The sequence below is a fragment of the Cetorhinus maximus genome, chromosome 16 (genome assembly GCF_964194155.1).
Source record: "Cetorhinus maximus chromosome 16, sCetMax3.hap1.1, whole genome shotgun sequence".
In the NCBI taxonomy this organism is placed as follows: Eukaryota; Metazoa; Chordata; class Chondrichthyes; order Lamniformes; family Cetorhinidae; genus Cetorhinus; species Cetorhinus maximus.
The window spans coordinates 77,097,609-77,121,585 of NC_135894.1; the positions used below are offsets into that span (position 1 = coordinate 77,097,609).

Sequence of the window (23,977 nt, forward strand, 5' to 3'; positions counted from 1 at the left end):
TGATACCTCTCTCAGATGCCCAGAGTGAACTGGTTCATATACTCTTGCAACGGTTCCCTAATCCTTACCCAACTGGGGACAGCTGTGCTTAATTACCAACTTAAAGCTTTCTTTCTATTGCAGCCAATTTCAACATTAACACTCCCACTTTTTTTAACCGGAATGTGCTGTGTTCAACTCAGCAATATAAATGGGCAATAGAAAGAAGGCATGTTCTTGCCTTTTGGCAAGTGAATATTTAAATTGCTGCTGATTTTTTTTTTTCATTGCTGCAATCAAAGTTCTTGAACTGGGCCTTGGACTGAATGCTACACATCATTTAAGCTTTTTGAAGGCAGACAGAGGATGCAAAGATGGATGCAAGTTAGGTTTACTGGGCCAGAGGTGCACTGCCCTTATCTACACAGCATGGATCATTTTCTTGTGGATTTGCTGTGTCAGATTTTTTTTTCTCTTTGAGCCCCAATGACCATTGGGTCCCAGTTGGAGTCCCAATCCTGCATCAAAACATGATATACATTTCTAATTAAGGCTAACTTTGGAAAATCCATCTGGATTGTCAGTTGTTCTATTTATGTCCCATTCTTGCTCAGAGACCCTGGGAAACAGAAAATCTGTTGTGGAACTTATTTTTTTTCTTGCATTTAGAGACTGATATCGATAAATTCACATTAAGGTTACAGTGCAGTTTCACAAGAGTATGATTATTTATTTACCAGGCACTGAGAAAAGGAGCGACAGATCATGAAAAATCTGAATTCCTCAAAGAGGCCTATTTAATGAGGTAGGTTTGTTTACAGACAATGGTTGATATGTTTGTGCTTTTGTAATATTGAAGAGAATAGGTGTTGCACGTTGAAATTTGTTACAGAACTGCATGATTTTCTTAAGGTTAACTTGCAGGTTGAGTCGGTAGTTAGGAAGGCAAATGCAATGTTGGCATTTATTTTGAGATGACTAGAATATAAAAGCAGGAATGTGCTGCTGAGGCTTTATAAGGCTCTGGTCAGACCACATTTAGAATATTGTGAGCAATTTTGGGCCCCATATCTCAGGAAGGATGTTCTGGCCCTGGAGAGGGTCCAGAGGAGGTTCACGAGAACGATCCCAGGAATGAAAAGCTTAACATATGAGGAACGTTTGAGGACTCTGGGTCTATACTCGATGGAGTTTAGAAGGATGAGGGGGGATCTGATTGAAACTTACAGAATACTGAAAGGCCTGGATAGAGTGGATGTGGGGAAGATGTTTCCATTAGTAGGAGAGACTAGGACCCGAGGGCACAGCCTCAGAGTAAAGGGAAGACCTTTTAGAACAGAGATGAGGAGAAACTTCTTTAGCCAGAGAGTGGTGAATCTATGGAATTAATTGCCACAGAGGCCTGTGGAGGCCAGGTCATTGAGTGTATTTAAGACCGAAATAGATAGGTTCTTGATTGGTAAGGGGATCAAAGGTTACGGGGAGAAGGCGGGAGAATGAGGTTGAGAAACTTATCAGCCATGATTGAATGGTGGAGCAAACTCGATGGGCCGAATGGCCTAATTTCTGCTCCTATGTCTTATGGATTTAATATTGACAGCCAGAGTGTCCGTGAGATTGTATTTCAACCTTGTCAACAATCGCATCTCCCTGTGGGTGAGCCCAAAATTCTGCCGGGAGTTTGGGGACGGGTAAGAGTTAGGGACAGAAAATATTGCAAGAGGAAGAGTTCAGCCCAAATGAGTCATGAACAAAGGAGGGCCAGCAAATATTTAAAGAGAGCGCGCAGGGTATGGAGTAGGGAGAGGAGAGGGACTTAGCTGATTGAGCAACAGGATATACAATGCGCCTGCTTAATACCTGATAGAGCAGCAGGATGTACAATGTCTGTACTAAAAGGGGTTTGGCATCACTGAAGAAAGCAGGCATCCTGGCCACACTGAGTCTCTCTAAATTGAGCCCTAGTTCTTAGTCTGAGGAAGAATTTCAAATAGCTATCTAAAGATTTTGGAAAATTTTTTCTGTATGTCTGGTGCAGCAAAATCATAAATGCGTTCTTTATAAAAACAATTGTGATCTTTCAAAAAATGGAACAAAAAGGAAATCCTTCCCAGAGGGTAAGATTTTTCTACGGCTTCAGTGAAATAATCACCCCAGCCTTTTTGTCTATTTTTCTACATTATAACAGTGACTAAACTCCAGAAGTACTTGGCTGTAAAACGCTTTGAGACATCTGTTGGGTGTGAGAAACACTGTATAAATTCAAGCCCTTTTTTATTTCCAGTTTATTTATTCACGTTTTGGTAACAATTTGCTTAGCAACCATGTGCAATTGGAATTTGAATTTTTTGCCACATCTTGCAAGCAAGTAACTCACCTCCTGACTCCCCAAAGCCTGTCCACCATTTACAATGCTCAAGTCAGGAATGTAATCGAATACTCTCCATTTGCCTGGATGAGTGCAGCTCCAGCAACACTCAAGAAGCCTGACACCATCCAGGACAAAGCAAGCCTGCTTGATTGGCACCCCATCCACAAGCATTCACTCCTTCCACCACCAACACACAGTGGCAGCAGTGTGTACCATCTACAAGATGCAATGCAGGAACTCACCAAGCCTCCTTTGACAGCGCCTTCCAGACCCATGACCGCTATCATCTAGAAGGACAAGGGCAGCAGGTTCATGGGAATACCAGCACCTGGAATTTCCCTTCCAAGCCAGTCATCATCTTGACTTGGAAATGTATTGCTGTTCCTTCACTATCACTGAATCAAAATCCTGGAACCCCCTCCCTCACACCACTGTGGGTGTACCTACACCACATGGACTGCAGCAGTTCAAGAAGGTAGCTCACCACCACCTTCTCAAGGACAGTTGGGGGATGGGCAATAAATGCTGGCCCAGCCAATGAAGCCTACATCCTGAGAATGAATTAAAAAAAATCTGTTCGAATTAAAATGGAGGTGTCTAATGGGATGAGAGCGAAGATCCAGTACATCTGCTGTGTGGTCTTTGCTTAGTAATTTTGTTGATAATGATGCTTAAATGCAGTGTCAAGGCTGACTGGGCCACTGCCCTCCTAGCTGCCATGGCAATGCTGGATGTGAACTTGGGAGCCTTCAGACAAAGGCAGGGTCATGAGTGCTCGTCAATGATCAGACGAGGATGCTGCTGAAGCTCTCTGTGCACACAAAGGTGACCTTACTCGCAGGCTGGCATTCATGACTGACAGTGACAGATCACAGCATCCTAAAGAATAATCTCCTGCTGCGGATACAGAGGGCAGAACATTATTCTTGCATGAAAGATGGTCTAAGGAGAGATGCTGCAGTCCAGATTCAGATCAGTCCTCAAGACGGTCAAGCGAGAACCATTGATTGATGATTCTCCTCCTTGAAGCGCCTTGCAATGCTCCAGGCATACTGCCATGAGTGCACTGATGTTTGAAGTGCTGTTCCTGTCTCTTGAAGGCTGCCATAGGCAGTGAGATGTTGACATGATGATTGAAAGGACTGCACCATACCTATTTGCTTCACAGTGAGCTCGGTGGAGTTCTTATCCCATTACAAAACGGCCACACAATCTACAGGCTGCCTACCCTTCCAAGGATGAGGCCAACGTCACACAAGTTTGTGATTACTCGTTCTGAGATTGATTCATTCAGAGGTTGAGAATAGCAAAGAAGGTGTTAATGTCAAGCCTGCATGGAGGGCACAGCTGAAATGGGGTTGTATCAGTTAGTCGTCTGCATCACTGTGGAACCTTGTCGTCAGCAGGGCCTCACAGGCACATCTGGCCCATGTTATGGCCTCTTCCTGTAGGGTGTCAGCATCCTTGCCTTTTTGAGGTCATCCCTTTCAATGTCGTCCTCATCAGAGGAGACTTGCAGCTCCTCCATCTTCCCATGTGGCAACTCATCCCCCCGTTTGGAGTGCCAGGGTGTGTAGAGCACAGCAAATCAAGATGATACAGGAGACCCTCTGGGGAGTGTACTGGAGAGTGTTGCCTGACCAGTCCAGACATCTGAAACTCATCTTCAGCATGTCAGTGGTCTGCTCAATCGAGGAGCATGTTGCAGAATGAGCCACATTGTACCTCTCCTCTGTAGCACTCTGGCCGCCAAATGGGCATTATTAGCCATGTCTTTTGGGGGTAGTTGTCTTCACCGATGAGCCAACCCTGAATGTGCTGATGGCCCTTAAAGACCTATGGCACCTGCAAGTGACTAAAGATGTTAAGAGTCATGTGAAGCCCCAGGGTACCTTGCACAGATCTGCATAATCTGCTTTTGGTGATCACAGATGAGCTGCATGTGTGAGAGAGTGGCAGCCTTTTTGATTGGTAAACCATAGTGGCTGCTGACAGGGAGCTCTTAATGCCATGTGTGGAGTCGATGGCACCCTGCATCTGCGGGAAGCCGGAGATCGTGGCAACTCCCATTGCTCTGGCAGCCTGGCTGGCTTCATCCGGGGGGAGCTGGATGCAATTGTGTGCCTTACTGAATAAGGCGTCTGTAACCTCTTGCATGTATTTGTGAGCAGAGGATTGTGATATTCCAAGAGATCCCCAGTGGAGCCCTGGAACAAGCCATTCGCAAAAAATGTTGAGTGTGGCAGTGACCTTTAGACCCACTGGCATTGGATGGCCTTCCAGTCCATGCAGAGTCAGTTGCTACTGAATAATGTGGCAAATGTGAGCCACCACATTCCTTGACAAATGAAGGCATCTTCAGCTCTATCTCTCACTCAACTGCAAATATGAGAGGTGTTTTCAATACATCCTGGGCTGCATTAATAGCCTGCGTGGAATTGGTTTCTCCTTCTCAGCTTCTAGGTCTTCATGGAGCCCCGCTGGCCCATGTTCCTCAGGGCAAGGCTCTTCCCTTTGCCCTGCTTTACGTTGATGGGGTCTTCTTCTCAGTTACAGGAAAGCCTTGAAAAAGGCAGTACTGCTTGCTGCCTGCATTCTGCACTCCTTGTGTCTAGGAAAATAGATTAGAGATATGATTGAACCTTACCCTGCAATGATCACCTTCCATTGCCAAGCTTAGGAGAGCCTTTGTGAAGCCCTTGACCTGCCCTCATTCCAGACATTCTATCTCCAGATTCTCCCTTGCAGCTGTAGCACAACCTTAAGGATCACTGATATCCAAGTTCCCCTCTCCCTCCACCCCGCTATGCCCCAGGCATGACAGCGCCTTCACAAAATGGGCTGGATCTGGATGAGTACAGCCTGTCATGCTGCCTCCTTTGGAGCAGATTAGAGCCCAGCCTTGCAGTAATGTAATGATTGCAATTGTTGAGTCATGTAAAGCCTGAACCCCTCAGCTGCAATGTGTAGGGTTGTTTGGAGCATTTTGCATATATACTTTAGCCATGACCCCTTTATAATTGGATTCTTCTGCCCTTTTCATGTTCCTCTGAGATGGACAAATGGCCAGACATTTGGCCCCAAGCCCTAATGGATTCTCTCAAGGATGGACACCATGAGTTAAGGTGGCCAAATCTTTCACTTGGCAATGGAGTCTTCCTAACACCTCTCAGCTGAGTCTTGCTCTCCATGTCCTGAAGCAGGAATTATCAGGGTGCCCCTTTAATTGGCCAAAAAGTGCAATAGTCGACTCCTCCCACAAGTCCTCAGACCCCCTCCCCTAGTGATTTTTTTTCCCCCTCCCAAGTTAATTTTTCAACTGCACTTTTACATTGGCTTTTGAAATGGTTTTGCTGTGCTTCTACCACAAGACCAGCTTCCAACCCCACCCTGGTCACCATCTAAGTCCCTCCTATCATCCTGGAAGTGCATCATGTGCAGGTTTCCCTCTTTCCAATCTCTCTCCTTCCTCCCCCTTTAACCCTGGAGCCCATCGTTTTTCTAGTCCATATCGCTGTCCTTCCCCCGAATCATTTTCTGTGGATGTCTCCATGCCCCAGGATGACCTCACCCCTCATCATCTTGAGGCCCTATGCACAGTGAGCTACAGAGGACCCTCCATGAAACCGTCACATGCTCCCCCACATACTTACCAGCCCCTCATATACACACTACAGATGCCTCCCCTGACTGTGACTGTGCCATCTGCTGCCCAGTTCCAAGCCACTAACCCCAGGACCCAAATGCTGGGCACTACCGACATAGCACAGGCAGGCTGTCCCCCTCCCTGACCTGTGACCAAGACAAGTGTGCCAGGCATAGCCTTATAGCATGGTGTGCACTCCCCCAGTTATGTGTCTCTATTCACCTCTGCCCTTCTGTGCTCCAGCCACCTCCCCCGCCCCCGCCAAGCCAACCTTCCACACCTTCCCTTGCCTTTGTCCAGCCATCCACCAGTCAAGCGTGTGCCTTCCACCCCTCCCTCCTGTGCTCTAGCCACACGCCAGCCCCTCCCCCACCAAGCGTGTACCTTCCCCTCCCACCCCCCCCCCCACCCCAGCCCCAGTTAAGCATCCCGCTGGTCTTGCCTGGGCATCATTGCGCAGAACCGAGTAGCTGCGAGAGTAGTGCAGTGAAAGTAGGCGAATGCTGCGCACACATACCTCAAAGTCATGAGTGAAGTGCAGTTCCTCAGGTCCATGCGTGCTTCTTTATGGACGTGAATCAGATGGTGTGATTATCCACCGGCGGGGTGATTAGATTGGGAGTGCGAACTTAATCCTGGCGAACTGGGTTTTTAATGAGCATTCATTAATGCAAATGCAGTCCCGACATGGTGCAGCAGGAAACCTGACCCATCGTGAAAGCTGAGAGGGGGAGGTTGCAACCTATTTGCCCACTGGTGGAAAACTGACTTTTGGCCGCGCTCCGAATTTTCTGGTCCCGCTGCCACGATGCCCATCGCAGTTGGGACCAGAAATCTCGTCCATTATCTCTGCCCACCTTCAGTGATAAAGGTAGTTAAAATATGCAAGTTGATTTGACTCATCTAGATTGATAAACATTCTAACTGCAGGAATTATTTTTCCTTGCCTTATTAAATGCAGTACAGATGGAGGTCAAATGTTTCTAATATAATTTTTATTCTGACAAAAGGTCCGTGTCTTCCAATTAACCCTGGATGAACATTTGTTCCAAATTTCCTTTTTAAAAAAAATGTTTTTAAAAACAATACACTTCAGTTTTGCCCTTCGTGACTTTTTTGTTGTCTTAGATGCATTTTTCATTGGCAGCTTTATGTTCTGCAATGCTCAGGAAATATTAATTCTTATTGTATGTGTTTATTTCCTTTTAGTCATTTTGATCATGCTCATATAGTTAAGCTGCTGGGTGTGTGCCTGCTGAATGAGCCACAGTTCTTACTCCTGGAGCTTATGAAGGGAAGAGACTTGCTCAGTTATCTCCGAGGAGCTCGAGGATCTCGGGTGGGTTAGTCAAAATAATTAACAACCTTTCCATCAAGTCACTGGAGGATAAACAACAACGTTGCACAACTGTTTTCATTTAATATTCTTCCCCTTGCCCCCAGGGGTTATCTTCAGCAGTATTTGGCACAGCTGATAGTATTATTCTCCTCCAATATGTATCTTCCTTTGTTGAACTCCATCAGAAACTGCCCCTTCACACTTCCATTACTACCTATCCAAAGGCAGCCAGTATATCTCATGAATAGCTTCCCTTCCCAGCATTGTCACTTCTGACATTCCCTAAGGATCGATCAGCTCTGTCCTCTAGATCTATATGTTACCCCTTGGTGACACCACCAGCAGACATGGGAAAAGCTTCAGTGTACATGCGAGTGATACACCTGTCTGTCTCTCGCTGCCAGCATCCTTGTTTGAAACCAAATCTTAAATGAGTATTCATTTCCTCCAGCCCAATATTGAGAAGAATGAACACGTGTTTGGTCCTCCCCAGAAACTCTTTCCTCTTCCTATGGACTTCATTCTCCCTTTTGGACCTCACTCTGAGTGTAGGCCAGACAGTTTGCAGTTATGGTGTGAGCTTTAACCACCAACACTTGCCCTACACACGTCTTATTTGTCTCTGCAATGCTGCCTGCTTTCACAACCGACATGTCCCTTCTGTTGAAATCCTTGTGAATGCCTTTGTATTTCCCAGAATCGATTATTTTAACACCATACTTGCTGGACTCTCATATCCACCTCCACCCATCAATTCAACATGTCTAAAACTCGGTTTCTTGTACCCTGTCCCACTGATTTATTTGCCAATCACCTTGTTACGTTAAATTTTGCTGGCTTCCTAACTCCCAGTGCCTTAAATTTAAAATCTACATCTTTGCCTACATATCCCTGGGTGGTCTTGACCCACCCTACCTCTGCAAGCTTCCTTCAATCCAAATGCTCTAGTCCTCTAACTCCAGTCTTCTGTTCATACTGCACTTTCTCCACTTCATTATTTATGGCAGAAGTCAGCTGTGTAAGGTTCTTGGGCTTGACACCAATTTCTCAATTGCAAATAATCATTATTGAGTTTGACCAAGTTTTGTCACACTTAGTGTCTTAAGCAATAGTTATGGAGAGAAATGAACAGTATTATCTGTTTTTGCTCTGGGTATAGTATGTGGCCATCATTGATTCTTTCAAATTTTTTCTCTGCAAAGTGTGAAGGATTTAAGCTTAAAACCCTTATTAGGCTCTACTCATGGCTGTAGTCCTTGTAACCTTGAAAATTAATTATGTTGTGATAGTTGATGTTTTTCATTTTGCTAACTCATCTCTTAATCAATGTCTTGTTTGTTTATGGTTATAGGTTATCCCCTTACTGGGAGGCCATTTGCCCTTATTTAGAATTCCTTGCTAATGAAAGACTTTGCCAAAAGTGTTTTTTTTTTGGGTAATGTCATCCATTCCCTGAAGAATTGTGGGAATGAGTACATAAATTTTATGATTTCTAGTTACAATTCAGTCTTCAAGCTATTTATAAATGAAAAGAAAGTAAACCCTTAATCGTAAGATTAAATCAAGCCCTAATTGTGTGTGAGGAATAAAAAAATAGGGTATCTTACAGCTGTCTTAGTCCTAATCGTTCAAGTTCTCTTGCAAGTTATTTCTGTCTTTTCTGACTCTCTCAACACTTTTTATAAAACCTTCGTAAATCCATATCTTCAGATAAGCTTTCCATTCCATCTCCTATTCTCTTTTAATGGCCTGCATTTTCAATGCTATTCTATTTGTTCTTAAATTTGCAATTTAAGAAGTAATATTAAGCTGGGCTATAATCATTGTTTGGTCTGAGAACTGAAGAATCCATTTTATAAAGTGAGAAGTGACTTGCAATATTATACTGGAGGCATTTGAGCAGTGGATTCGACCAGTGTGTTTTCGGCCTTTTACTAGTTTTAGAAATCAATTTCTGGTGAGCCCAAAAAAAAATTAACTTGAATAATCATGCACAATTTAAATAGTCAGGAACTCATGCTAATTTTAATTTGTTGAAGAAACAAATAACCTCCTGAAATGGAAAATTAAAATTGCATTGAACCCTAATGAGAAATGAATGAAAATGATAGTGTAATTTCAAACAATTTCAAATACCCTATATACATCCAGTCATTCGTCCTCCTGGTTTGCTCTGTCTCAAGTGTTTGGATACACAAGTCATCAGGAATTTATTCAGTTTGTTCAAACAGAACACCAAACTGATGTTGCTATTTTACACCTATCTGTTTTCTAACTTCAGCATTTTTCTTTTGATACAACTCTTCATAACTAATGCTTTGAGAATAGCTGACAATCTCAAATTCTTCTTTTTTCATCAGCTTCATCAACCCATGCTCTATGTAGGTGACCTCATAGATATATGTCTAGATGTTGCAAAAGGCTGTACCTACCTTGAGAAAATGCATTTTGTCCACAGGTAAGTAACCATTTATATTGCTGATTTAATGTCAAATGCAATTGGGCAGATTAATAGCTAAGCCTGAATGTCACTGTAGAAGAGGTAGATGGCCAAAGAAATTCATTTTAGAGCAAATATTTATCTGGCAACTATAGTGAACTTGCCTTAATGAGGACTGTATTTTCTTCTTAAAAATGAAGCTGACTGTCAATTATGGCAAAATGCAACTTGTGATGCAGCCTAATGAAGCTAAAATTTAAAAACAAATACATTTTCAAAATAGATTTATGTGCATCTTCTGACCTTTGTGGAAGATATGTAACTGGGAAATCTTGGTGTGCATCCTGCATAGAAATTATGTTTTGCATCAATCTCATACACTCGTACTTCTGTACGTGTAGTGCAAACTACTCTTATAATGTTGATAATTATCCTTTGCAAGATTTATGATGTTTTAAAACACCCAAGTACCTGCTTCCATTCTGAATATTTCCAAAATCACTGAATTGTCCTTTTGTTTTTTTATGTACCTTTTTACCTTGGGAAGGTTCAGATTAAATAATGAAGTGTGATATACAAAAAGTGCAGAATTTAAATTAAAACAATCCATAACTATCCACACAGATCAGTATAATGGAATATCAGGGATGAGAGGCTTTAGTTATGAACAGTGACTCAAGAAACTGGGTCTCTCTTCATGAGACCAGTGAGGGTTAAGAGGAAAGGTAATAGGTGTGTGCACAATTGGGAAGAGTATTAATCTTACCTTCTGGGGGTGCGAAAGGAGTTGGACCTGTGTGGGAGCACGTTCTGGGGCTGTGAATAAAGAGAAGCCGAGGCTCAGAGTCTTTCACTTACTTTCCGGGGGCAGGGGAGTTGGACCTGTGTGGGGACACCCTTCCTGAGCTTCTCGGTGGATTTGAAAAAAAATGAGGGAGTGACATCACAGGAAAGTCATGAGTTGATTGGCTCTTGAGCAGCTGCTGTTAGGAACTGTGTTTCAACCCCAGTGATTTTGAAAAATGTACATTTCTAAACCAGCACAGGGAAAGTAAGAATTTACAGGCACAGGAGAGGAAGCTGATTTGTGAGTAAAGGTGAAGAATTTCTACTTTCTACTAATTTCCAGTTTATACTTAATAATACAAGAGTAAGGCTAAAGTAAATAAATGTAACTAAAGTTAAAGTATATAAAGTGATTTAAAAGTTTATGGCTAAGGCATGGCAGGACAGCGCAGCCATCGGAATTCCCATCTTGTGGCATGTGGGGAGTCGTGGCCACTTCTCATGACCCAGACAAGCCCATGTGCAGGAAGTGTCAACGGCTACACAAGCTTGAGCTCCGTGTTTCAGAGCTTGAGCAGCGGCTGGAGTCACTGAGGTGCATCCGTGAGGCAGAGAGTTATGTGGATAGCACGTTCAGAGAGGTGGCCACACTGCAAGTTAGGGGCAAGCAGGCAGGTAGGGAATGGGTGACTGCCAGGCAGTCCCAAGAGAAACAGGCAGGTAGTGCAGGATTCCCCAGAGGCCCCACTCACTAACCGGTTTTCCATTCTGGATATCGGTGAGGGCAATGGATCCTTGGAGTGCAGCAAGAGTCAAGCCCGTGGCACCACGCATGGCCCAGCTGTACAGGAGGGGAGGAAGAAGAGAAGAAGGGTCGTACTGATATGGGATTCTTTAGTTAGGGGAGCAGACAGGTGTTTCAGCGGCTGTCAACGTGACTCCAGGATGGTTTGTTGCCTCCCTGGTGCTAGGGTCAAGGATGTCACAGACCAGGCGCAGGACATCCTTGTGGGGAGAGCAAACAGCCAGAGGTTGTGGTCCATATTGGCATTAATGACATAGGTAGGAAGGGGATGTGGTCCTGCCATTGGAATTTAGGGAGCTAGGTAGAAAATTAGCAAACAGGACCTCTAAAGCAGTGCAAGTGAGTACAGAAATAGGAGGATAAGACAGATGAATGTGTGGCTGGAAAGATGGTACAGGAGGGAGGGCTTTAGATTCCTGGGACACTGGGACTGGCTCTGGGGGTGATGGCACCTGTACAAGCCGGACAGGTTGCATCTGAACGGAACTGGGACTGAGTTCCTTGTGGGGCATTTTGCTGGTGCTGTTGGGGAGGGTTTAATCTAACTCAGCAGAGGTGTGGGAACTAGGAGAGAATATTAGAAAGTAATACGAGGATGCACAAAATGCTGGGAGAGGCAGATAGCACTAAAATAGAGAATAGTAAGTTAATAGATAGAGTTGGAGTAAGGGAGCAAGCAATGAAGTCTAAATCAGGGTTACACTGAATGTATGCGAATGCATGGAGTTCAGTTAATAAAATTGGCAAGTTACAGGCACAGACTGCCTTGTGGGATTATGACACTGTGGCGATAACAGAAACCTGGCTTAAGGAAGGGCAGATCACAGTGTTAAATATTCCTGGTTACAAGGTGTTTGGAAAAAATAGGAAAGGGAAAAAAGGAAGGTGGGGGGGGTGGCATTTTTGGTTAAGGAGAGTATTGCAGTACTGGAGAAAGGATGTTTGTGAAGTTATGAAGGCATGATGGACAAATTGGCAAAGGTGGATTAGGAAAATACCTTAAAAGGTATGAATGTACATATGCAATGGATAGCCTTCAAAGAACTATTACATAACTTAGAGCACTTCAAGGTGCAAAAAACAGTCAACTGTGGCTAACGAAGGAAGTTAAGGATTGTATAAGATTGAAAGGAAAGGCTTATAAAGTTGCCAGAAGTAGTAGTAAACCTGAGAATTGGGAGGTTTTCGAATACAGCAAAGGAAGACCAAGAAACTGGTAAAGAAAGGGAGAATAGAATATATATGCAATCTAGCAAAAAACATAAAAACTGACTGTTAAAGCTTCTATAGGTATGTAAAAAGGAAGCGTTTGCCTAAGAAAAATATGAGTTCATTACAGGCAGAGTCAGGAGAATTCATAATGGGGAATAGAGAAATGGCAGAGAATCTAAATGATTACTTTGTGTCTGCCTTCACTGAAGGGACTAGGGAGAATGAAGAGTTGGAGGAAATTAGTATAAGTAAGAAGTTTGTATTGGAGAAATTAATGGAACTGAAAGTTGATAAATCCCTGGGACCTGATATTCTGCATCCCAGAGTGTTGAAGGAGGTTGCTATAGAGATAGTGAATGCATTGGTGATCATTTTCCAAAATTTCAATAGATTCTGGAATAGTTCCTGAGGATTGGAAGGTAGCAAATGTCGCCCTACTATTTAAGAAGGGAGGGAGAGAAAAAACAGGGAACAACAGACCTGTTAACCTTACATCAGTAGGGAAAATGCTAGAATCTATTATAAAGGATGTGATAAATGGATACTTGGATAATCATGATCTGATTGGGCATAGTCAGCATGGATTTGTGAATGGGAAATCATGTTTGATGAACTTGTTGGAGTCTTTTGAGGATGTTACTAACAAAATTGATAAAGGAGAGTCGATGGACGTAGTATACTTGGATTTTCTAAAGGCTTTTGACAAAGTCCCCCACAGGAGGTTGATAAGCAAAATAAAAGCACATGGGATAGGAGGTGATATACTGGCATGGATTAAGGATTGGCCAACAGGCAGGAAACAGAGAGTAGGAATAAACGGGTCATTCTCATGTTGGCAGGCTGTGACTAGTGGAGTACCACAAGGATCGGTACCTGTGCCCCAGCTGTTCACAATATATATCAATGATTTGGATGTGGGGACCAAATGTGATATTTCCAAGTTCGCGGATGATACAAAGCTAGGTGGGAATGTGTGTTGTGAGGAAGATGTAAAATAGCTACGGGAGGACTTGGGCAGACTTAGTGAGTGGGCAAGAACATGGCAGATGGAATATAACGTGGAAAAATGTGGAGTTATCCACTTTGGTATAAAGAACAGATGTGCAGAGTATTTCCTAAATGGTAAGAGATTAGAAAGTGCAGATGTACAAAGGGACCTGGGTGCCCTTGTCCAAAAGCCACTGAAAGCTAACATGCAGGTGCAGCAGGCAATTACGAAGGCTAATGGAATGTTAGCCTTTTTCACAAGAGGATTTGAATACAGGAGTAGTGAAGTCTTGCTTCAATTGTATAGAAGCTCGGTTAGACTGCATCTGCAGTACTGTGCAATTTTGGTCCCCTTACCTCAAAAGATATTACTGCCATAGAGGGGGTGCAACGGAGGTTCCCCAGACTTGTCCTGGGGATGGTGGGACTATATAATGAAGAGAGATTGGTGATCCCTTTGAAACCTACAAAATACTTAAAGGAATAGACAGGGTAGATGCAGGTAAGATGGCCTGGTTGGGGAGTCTAGAACCAGGGGACACAATTTCAAAATAAGGGAGAAGCCACTTAGGACCGAGATGAGGAGCAATTTCTTTACTCAGTGTTGTGAATCTTTGGAGTTTTCTAATCCAGAGGGCCGTGGAAGCTCAGTCATTGAGCTTGTTTAAGGTAGAGATTGATTGATAGATTTCTGATTAACAATAACGTAAAGGGTTATGGGGATAGTGTGGGTGAAAGGCATTGAAGTGTTTAATCAGCCATGATCGTATTGAATGGCGGAGCAGGTTCGATGGGCTGACTGGCCTTCTCCTGTTCCTATGTTCCTATGTGTCACAGGATTCAAGGACAGAATTGATTTGGCTAGAGCTAAGGAATAAGAAGGGTGCAATTACATTGCACTGGGTAACTTATGGACCACCAGCTAGTAGGAAGGATATAGAGGAACAAATCTGCAAGGAAATTAGAGGTGTAAACATCATGCAGTAGTTATAATGGGGGACTTCAATTACCCGTATATAGACTGGCATAGTCTTAGTGTGAGGGGCAGTGAGGGACAAGCGCTCCTAGATTGTATTCAGGAGAATTTCCTACAGCAGTATGTGTCCAGTCCAACAAGAAAGGAGGCACTACTAGACCTGGTTCTTAAATGAGGTGGGCCAATTAGATCAAGTGACAGTGGGGGAACATTTAGGGGGCAGTGATCATTGTATCATAAGGTTTAGGATGACGGTGGAAAATGACATTGGTCAATCCAAAGTAAGAATAATCAATTGGTGGAGAGCGAACTTCAATGGGGCAAGAACAGAACTGGGCCGGATAGGCTGGAACCAAAGATTGGCGGGAAAAACAGCTGAACAATGGGCTACCATCAAAGAGGAGATGGTTTGGGCACAGTCAATATATGTTCCCTCAAAAGGAAAGGTTAGGACAAACAAACCCAGAGCCTGTATGACATAGGAGATAGCGATTAAGATAAAGAAGAAAAAGTGTGCTTATGACAGGATTTCTTATGTTTTGGATTTCCAGCATCTGCAGTTTTTTGCTTTTATCTTTTTGCTTATGACAGGTGTCAGGTAGCAAATACAATTGAGAACCAAGCAGAATACAAAAGGTTCAGAAGGGATGTGAAAAAGCAAATACGAGGAGCAAAGAGGGATTATGAAAAATGACTGGCAAATAACATATAAGGAAACCCCGAAGTATTCTATAAGCACATCAATAGTAAAAGGGCCGTAAAAGAAGGAGTAGGGTGGCTTAGGGACCAAAAAGGGGATTTATACATAGAGGCATGGCTGAGGAGTTAAATGAATACTTTGCATCTGTCTTTACCTATAAGGTAGATGGTGCCCAGGCCATGATGACAGAGAAGGAAACTCGGTCACTAGAGGGTTTAAGATTGATAAGGAGGAGGTATTGGATAAGCTGTTGGTATTTAAAATTGGTCAGGCACCAGGACCGGATGAGTTGCATCCAAGAGTATTGTAGGAAGTAAGAGTGAAAATTGCAGAGGCACTAGCAATCGTCTTTCAGTGTTCCCTGGATTCGGGGTGGTGCTGAAGGATTGGAGAATTGCAAACATTATGTCCTTGTTCACAAAAGGTTGTAAAGATCTGTCCTGCAATTACAGACAAGTCAGTTTAACTTTAGTGGTGGGGAAACTTCTCGAAACAATTATTCAGGGTAGAATTAATAGTCATATGGAAAAATGTAGATTTATTCAGAAGAGTCAGCATGGATTTGTTAAAGAAAAATTCAGTCTAACTAAATTGCTAGAGTTTTTTGAAGAGATAACAGAGGTGGTAGATGAGGGCAAGGCCGCTGTGATGTGGTGTATATGGATTTCCAGTAGACATTCAATACAGTGCCATACAACAGACTTGAGGAAAGTTATAGGTCATGGAATTAAAAGGGACAGTAGCAACGTAGATAGAAAATTGGTTGATGGATAGGAAACAGAGAGTAATGGTAATGGGTATTTTTCGGGCTGGAAGAAAGTTTGTAGTGGATTTCCCAGGGGTCAGTATTGGGACCCTTGCTTTTCTTGATATATGTAAATGATCTAGTTCTTGGTGTGTGGGGGACAACTTGAAAATTTGCGGATAACACAAAACTTGGGAGAATTATAAACTGTGAGGAGGACAGTGTAGAACTTCAAAGGACATTGACACATTGGTGGAATGGGCAAACGGGTGGCAGATGAAGTTCAATGCGGAGAAGTGTGAAGTGATGCACTTTGGTACAAAGAACATGGAAAGACAGTATAAAACAAAGGGTACTATTCTAAAGGGTGTGCAGGAGCAGAGAGACCTGGGTGTATATGTACATAAGTCATTAAAGGTGGCAGGACAGGTAGAGAGAGCTGTTTCTAAAGCATACAGTATACTAGGCTTCATTAATAAAGGCATAGAATGCAAGAGGTTATGATGAACTTATATAAGACACTGTGTAGACCTCAGCTGGAGTATTGTGTACAGTTCTGGGTGCCGTACTATAGGAAGGATGTGAACGCATTGGAGAGAGTGTGGAAGAGGTTTACGAGAATGGTTCCAGGGATGAGACACTTCTGTTATGAGGAAAGATTGGAGAAGTTGGGACTGTTTTCCTTGGAGAGGAGAAGGCTAAGAGGAGACTTGATAGAACTTTTCAAAATCATGAGGGGTCTGGACAAAGTAGATAGGGAGAAACTGTTCCCGCTCGAAAATGGATTGAGAATCAGAGGACGCAGTTTTAAACTGCTTTGCAAAAGAATTAAATGCAAGGTGAGGAAAAAACTTTTTCACACAATGAATCGTTAGGGTTTGGAATGCACTGCCTGGAAGTGTGATGGAGGCAGGTTCAGTTGAGGCATTCAAGAGGGCATTGGATGATTATTTAAATAGAAATAATGTGCAGGGTTACAAGGAAAAGGCACAAGATTGGCACTAAGTTAAAATGCTCAAATAAACGGTGCAGTCATGATGAGCCAAATGGCCTTCTACACCGTAACAATTCTGTGAATCAGGTAGGTAGTGAAAAACCTATTTCCATTGGTCAGTAGGTTGGGAAGTTGCTGCCATAATTTTAAGGTCATCAACCAAGAGGACAGGTGAAGAGCCTCCACAGAAGGTAGTTAGCCCACGGGATGCTATTCTAGACACACAAAAAAAGCTTTTAATAGAAATTGGTAAATAGTTTATTCTCTCTTTCTCTCATTTAACTCATTTGTTTGTATCCCTTGTCTCGATGCCTTTCCACAGTAGCTGAAATCAGCAGAATGGCGTCCCAGGTAGAACCAGCATTTATTGACCGTCCCTAATTGTCCTTAAGGTGATGATAAGCTGCCACCTTGAATAAAGTGAGTGGTTTGGTTGGCCACATTGCTGTGGCCCTACAAGGGATGCTCACATCCCATGAATGATTCTAAAACTTATAAATCATTAGGTCACCTTTTATAATCAGAACCTGAGAATTCTTGTGCACTTTGTCACTGGATCATATACTAATCAGGCAGTAACTCATGGGGCTGGCCAGGCCGGAGGGTAGGCCATCGGGGCTGGCCAGGCCGGAGGGTAGGCCATCGGGGCTGGCCAGGCCGGAGGGTAGGCCATCGGGGCTGGCCAGGCCGGAGGGTAGGCCATCGGGGCTGGCCAGGCCGGAGGGTAGGCCATCGGGGCTGGCCAGGCCGGAGGGTAGGCCATCGGGGCTGGCCAGGCCGGAGGGTAGGGTGAGGGGCCAATGTGCTCCTCTTTTTTCTGATGACTGCCTTGCTGCCCTTCTCAAGGAGGTGGCAGCATGTGGGAGGCGCTGGTTTCCCAGGATGGGAGGAAGAGACCCCCCCACATGATAAAATGTGCCTGGGAGGAGGTGGTGGAGGTGGTGACCTCCCACGACGTGGTGCGGTGCACCTGGATCCAGTGTCACAAGCGCTTCAACGACTTGTTGCACCCTGGAAGGGTAAGGAGAATGTTGGCATTGGTCACATAACCCAGCAGGTCGGTTTTCCACCCTGCTGCACCCCCCCTCCACCCGCCCCAGCCCAAGTCTGAGTGCAGTAACTGCATTGAATCATTAACAACATGTGTCCTTCACTGGGTGGGCCAGCAGATATTGCCCATGCCGAGGTCACCCTGAGAGGGTGGCGAAGAGATGGGTTCTGCGCCTGCAGCATGTGGTCCACTGAGACCCACATGACTGTTTTGAGGGCAACCTGGAGGAGCTGCACCTAGACGCAGTGCTGGAACTCCAGGGCATGTCAAAGTCAGGGTGATGACATGCTGGGAGGGGAGCTTCAAGGTGGCGTGGCAACGAACCATCTGCTGCCCTCTGCACTCCACGTGTTTGTGCCTCCTTGCTATAGAAGGATATACCATGTGGTGCCTAATGTGATGTATGCAGCATGTGGCCAAGGATGGGCGGGTGGGGAACAGGCCTAACACCTTTGTGTGCGTGTTCGGCAGCAGCGGGGTAAGGAGGCACTGGAGCCCTGAAATACCCCACTCTGGTTGGGGTGGGCTGTGTGAGAAGAGTCCATGTACAATTTGCACAAATCAATGCTCTTCTCTCATTTTCAGGAGAAGAATGCACATAATGCTGCAGAATGTGAGGACTGGCGGCGGCCAGGCGCAGATCGCCATTCTCAGCCAATATGAGCAGGAGGCCCTGGATTTGGAGAGGTGCCATGCGCCCTGGTCCACTGATGTTGGTGAGGCTGGGGTGCCACGGGCAGGTATGTTTGCCCAGCAGTGAGGTCACCATTGTTCTCCCCACAGCCATAGCACTGCTGAATGTTAAGTGATTTAATTTTGCAACATGACTTGACCATTGCTTATGGAAGGATGAGCGCATAATGATCCAGGGGACAGGGATGCACGTTGTCATTGTCTCCATGTTAACTGATCCACTGTCTTTGTTCTTCCTTTCAGCATCAGTGGAGCAGGGCCGGGAGGAGGAGCAGCAGACGCCCCCTCTCACACCTGAGGGCCCTAAAGTCTCACCAGTGTCACACCATCTCTGCCAGGCAGGCACCAGCGCAGATACTAGCACCTTGGTGGGAATTAGAACATCGGCTAGTGTCCCGGGGCACAGCGGTGAAGGTACTTCACAGCTGCTGGAGGAGCTGGCAGAGACAGGGAGTGCCCATGGCGCCAGCAGTCGGAGGACTGCAGGGGACCAGGCACATGTTCAGTCGGTGCCTGATGATGTGCCTCTGGAGTCGTCCGCGATGCAGCAGGGGCAGGAAATGCAGCCGGGTGTGCGGGAGCATCTCGGGGATATATATGAGGCTATGCTTGGCTTGGTCTTTGTGGTGGAGGAGTCTACGCTGACCATCACCGATGCAATGAGCTTCATGTCCAAGTGCCATGCATCCTCCATGGGGAGAGTGGTGATTTTCGTGGAGAGCCTCCTCCAGGAGACCCATCAGGGCTTCCTGGGGATGCGCTCTGACCAGCAAGCCCTCACATCGGCATTGACCTCAGCTGGTCAGAGATGGTGTGGGCACCAAGTTTCCCAGCTCGGTGCCCATCCATCCATGGTGAGCAGGGAGGTCCAAAGCGACATCACGATGGCGAAGCAGCTGCCTGTCGTATCTGCGGGCACCTCTCAAGGTGCTCCAGAGGAGGGCAGCAGCTCCTCCGCCCCTCTCCCAGTGACCATAGCACCCGGTGAGTCTGCGACGACAGGGGAGATGCCAGCTGTGGAACTGGCAGATCCCTCCCAGGCAGAGCCAGCACAGGCTCCACGGGCCAGAGGATGACCGCCAAGGTCATCGAGGCCAACAGGACAGCAGACTCAGCAGGCTGTCTCAGATGCCACTCCCAGCGAGGGGACAGCACCAAGACGTAGCACCCGGAAACGTAAACCTTAGGCACACCACGGGTTTATCACTGGTGCTTTTGTATTGACCCGAGATGAGGCCTTCATGATTTGCTTTGAATTGGAACACCCTTGTCATTTTGTTTCATTAAGTTTCTTTGCCTGTGATATTAAATTCAGACATGTGACCATGGCTGAGGGTGCCTCTTTTCTTCTGCATGTATATGGTTTCCAAAAATGTTAGGAGTGCTTTGTGGGACATTTAGCTTTATTAACTACTCCCTTAGTTACTGTTCCTAACCTGGAAGATTTTGCGCTTAGGTATTGAGTATGGAGCATACAGCCCAGGCTTGTCCTGGAGGTCCATATGTGGTGTGCTAGCTGAAGGTTCATTGGATTAAAACCTCCCAGGTGTCCCTGCCTCCCTGCAGGGACAGCGTCTACCCCCTCAGCATTTTCCCTGTGCATATTCATCCTCGGACTCACTGCTGGACTCATCGCGTGCAGCCACTGCTCGACGTCTTCATCGTCCCCCCCCTGCTCCTTTCCAGCACAAGATTGTGGAGAGTGCAGTATGCAACCACGATAAGCGACACGTGACCTGGGGGGTACTGGAATGTGCCCCCCGAGCGGTCCAGGCATCGGAAGCGCTTCTGGTGGTTCTCTCCACCACAGCCCTTGTGGAGGCGTGGCTCCTATTGTAGCGCTATTCAGCTTCTGTTCTTGGATGGCGGAGAGGCGTCATGAGCCACCTTCTGAGGGGATAGCCCTTGTCACCCAGCAGCCATCCATCCAGCCGGGCTGGAGCACCGAAGAGCCCCGGCACTTGGGAGTGTCTGAGGATGTAGGCATCGTAGGATCTGCCTGGCTACCTTGCACAGACTTGTAGAATAAGCATCCTGTGATCACACACTATCTGCACGTTCATGGAGTGGAAGCCCTTCCTGTTGATGAAGGCGCCGGGCTCACCTGCTGGAGCTTTGATGGCCACATGTGTACAGTCTATTGCACCCTGGACACAGGGGAAGCCAGCAATCACCATGAAGCCTCTGGCTTGTTGTGTCTGGCTTGCCTGGTCCCAACAGTAGTGGATAAAGGTCACTGCATGCCTGAATAGAGCATCTGTAACCTGCTTAACACAAGTATGGAAAACTGATTGGGAGACACTGCAAAGATCACCCATCGACCCCTGGAGGAGCCAGAGGCATAGAAGTTGAGGGCAGCTGTGACCTTTAGAGCCACTGGCATGGAGTGTCCACCCACACAATGGAGAGCTCAGGGTCAATCATCTGACAGATATAATTGACTGTCTCCCTTGAGGGACGGAGCCTCCTTCGGCCCTGCCCCTCAGCCATATTGAGGTAGCTGCTTCGCCACCTGTACACCCTGGCAGCAGGATAGTGGCGTCTTCTGCGGCCCCTTCCACCTTGGACAACCTCTTGGCCTTGCGTCCCTTGTGCCTGTGCCTGGCCTCCCAAAGGTGGCTCCCCAGGAGGCTGAATGTGCACTCCTGGCCTCCCCCCACTTCCAGCCCTCCCTTCCTCCTCAGAGGAGGCGCCTCCAGTGGAGAGTTCAGCTCCCATTCCCAGGCTATAGGAAGGTTTACAGAAACCTGCAGGCCCAAAAAAGATTCCTCACTGCAGAGTGCTGACCTGAGGGTAAAAATCCTGACAAAGCAGCTGGTATGTGTTTTGAAGTATTGCGGATCAACAAGCAAGTTTCAAAGACTTTGAAACATCAATATTTGACAGACCACACTCGCAACCCCACTGAGCTCTGTCATCCCACCCGTGGATGAGGTTTATACAAATGTGTCCTACCCACCTGCCCGTTGTGCCCATGCGCCAACCTGAAGATTGCACGGGCGCCGAAAAATCGGTGTCAGTTGGTGAGTCAAGGGCCTTAAGTGGCCTCTTAATTAATGGCGGGCGCGCAGTGGATAATATTGTGCACCCACCTAACGAAATATCGCGATGGCGTGTGGTGATGTCGGGATGCTTGCCCGACGTCACCGCGCATCACTTTGTATGTGGACGTGCAGGGCCCACACCCGCACGCCAACGGGAAAATTCTGCCCACTGTTATTGACACTAGACTTTTATTCCAGGTTGAATCTAATTAATTGAATTTAAATTTCCCAGCCGCCATGGTAGGATTTGAATTCACATCTCTGAATTATGAGACCAGGCCTCTGGATAACTGGCCCAATAATGTAACCACTATGTTACTGTGTCCCCTTAATGCAAAAGGTTCAAATATCCAGACTTCTGATCACATTTGTAATTGATACAATAATTATAATGACAGTACTCATCAACACCACCTTAACTTCATTTCACATTTACAATATTAGGATTGGGGAGTTAGAATTCTAGCTTATTATGAATAAGAGTAAGGTCCAATGAGCCTTTCAGCACTGATTATATGAGTTGAAACCAAACTGGTTGTTTCTTTAGCCCAGTTTTAATGTTGTATCTGCTTATTATCCGTAGTTTCCCACAAGCTAATAATTTTCAAGCTTTGTAGTAATGGAGTGACCTTTGCTTGAACCGATGAATAATTTTTTGAAAATGGAAAGAATCACTGTTCGTAGCCAAATGATTTGCAGCTGTTTCTGGCAATTAGGCTGCAGGTGAAAAAGATGACACGGTCAGTAAAACTTGTAATTCGGTAGGAAGCATCAGCAGGAGAGAAACGTTACTCAAGTTCTGGTAGCAGCAATTGTGCAGATTGCACAGTCTGAGAGGGCTGTAGGCGCCAGATTATTTTGGCAATATTATAAAACTAACTTCGTTGATGGGCTACTGGTGCTTTTCTGGAATAAACTATAGTTTGTGAGGAAAGAGAAACTAATTAAAATACTGTGGGACCAATTTTTGCCACCCCTATCGGGCAGGAATGGGGCAATAGTGTTGCCAAAATTGCGCCTCTGAACTTACTGCCCCATTTCCAATTCTGACCCACTTACCGTCATTCCCTACAGAAAACAAAATAGTTATTTTCACACTTAGCTTTCTGCTGCTTTTCTAGTTTATGATCAACTACTAACTTCCCTTTAGAAGTTCCAGTAGGTTTTACCAGTATTAGTTCTCTGGATGTGGTGTTTGACAGGACCATTTGTGGCATTGACGGTGCATGTTTGTAACCAAAAGCAAACATATATATTTTAGTGAATTTTATGTGCTGACCTTGTTTTAGCAGAATGTGATCTCGAAGTAAGCACTGTTGTAGCACAAGTAGTACTTTAGTAGTACAAGTGCGTTTTATTTGTTTTAGGGACCTGGCTGCTAGAAATTGCTTAGTCTCCACGAAGGAATACAACTCCACAAACCGTAAGGTGAAAATTGGAGACTTTGGTCTTGCAAGAGACATCTACAAGAATGACTACTATAGAAAGGAAGGAGAAGGTTTACTCCCTGTCAGGTGGATGGCACCTGAGAGCTTAATTGATGGATTGTTCACAAATCAGTCTGATGTTTGGTAAGCAAATATTTCATGTTAATTGAATTATAAAGTGTTTGTAGTGCCTGATCATATCTGTCAGATTCATCCATGCTTGGCAAACAGTGATATGTCGTGACTGTTATTATGCAGGATCTTACAAACAGCAGTAAGAAAAGTAGCCAGAGAGTCTTATTATTTTGGTGGTGTTTGAAGGAAAAATGTCTAGATGGAGCTTGTTGGACCTTTACCCGCCTCGCACCTGAATAGACAAATCCACTCTGTTTAAAAGCTCCTCCCTATCACTTGTGGCTCTGTGGTAACCTCCAAGTCAGAAGGCTGTGGGTTTACGTGTCTCGTCAATGACTTGAACACAGAATCTAGGCTGACACTCCAGTGGTGGTGCCTTTCAGATGAGATGTTAAAAGTGAGGCCTATTCTGTCTGTTCAGGTGGGCGTAAAAGAGCCCATGGCACTACCCGGGGTGTTTTGCTGGTTTCCTGGCCAACATTTATTCCTTCACTAATAGGACTAAAATAACAGCAGGGTAGAGTTTTCACTTTGGGCACAAATCGGCAGTGCAGTGCAAATTCCACCCATTTTGAGGTGTTCGTTCCCCCGACCACAAGTTTCCATCCAAACTCGTTTTCATGTTGCTGATTCCAATGAACGTTTCA

The 23,977-nt window shown here is 45.3% G+C and overlaps 1 protein-coding gene across 1 annotated transcript in view; it reads left to right on the plus strand.

The window, feature by feature from the left end:
* Nucleotides 1–23,977, plus strand: part of LOC144691728 (proto-oncogene tyrosine-protein kinase ROS-like) — a 119,180-nt gene that overhangs the window by 15,984 nt on the left and 79,219 nt on the right. Inside the window, exons 8-11 of the mRNA XM_078560133.1 lie at nucleotides 720–784; nucleotides 7,206–7,335; nucleotides 9,696–9,793; nucleotides 23,136–23,339. Of these exons, the coding sequence (XP_078416259.1) occupies nucleotides 720–784; nucleotides 7,206–7,335; nucleotides 9,696–9,793; nucleotides 23,136–23,339 (497 nt within the window). The remainder of the gene's footprint in view (nucleotides 1–719; nucleotides 785–7,205; nucleotides 7,336–9,695; nucleotides 9,794–23,135; nucleotides 23,340–23,977) is intronic.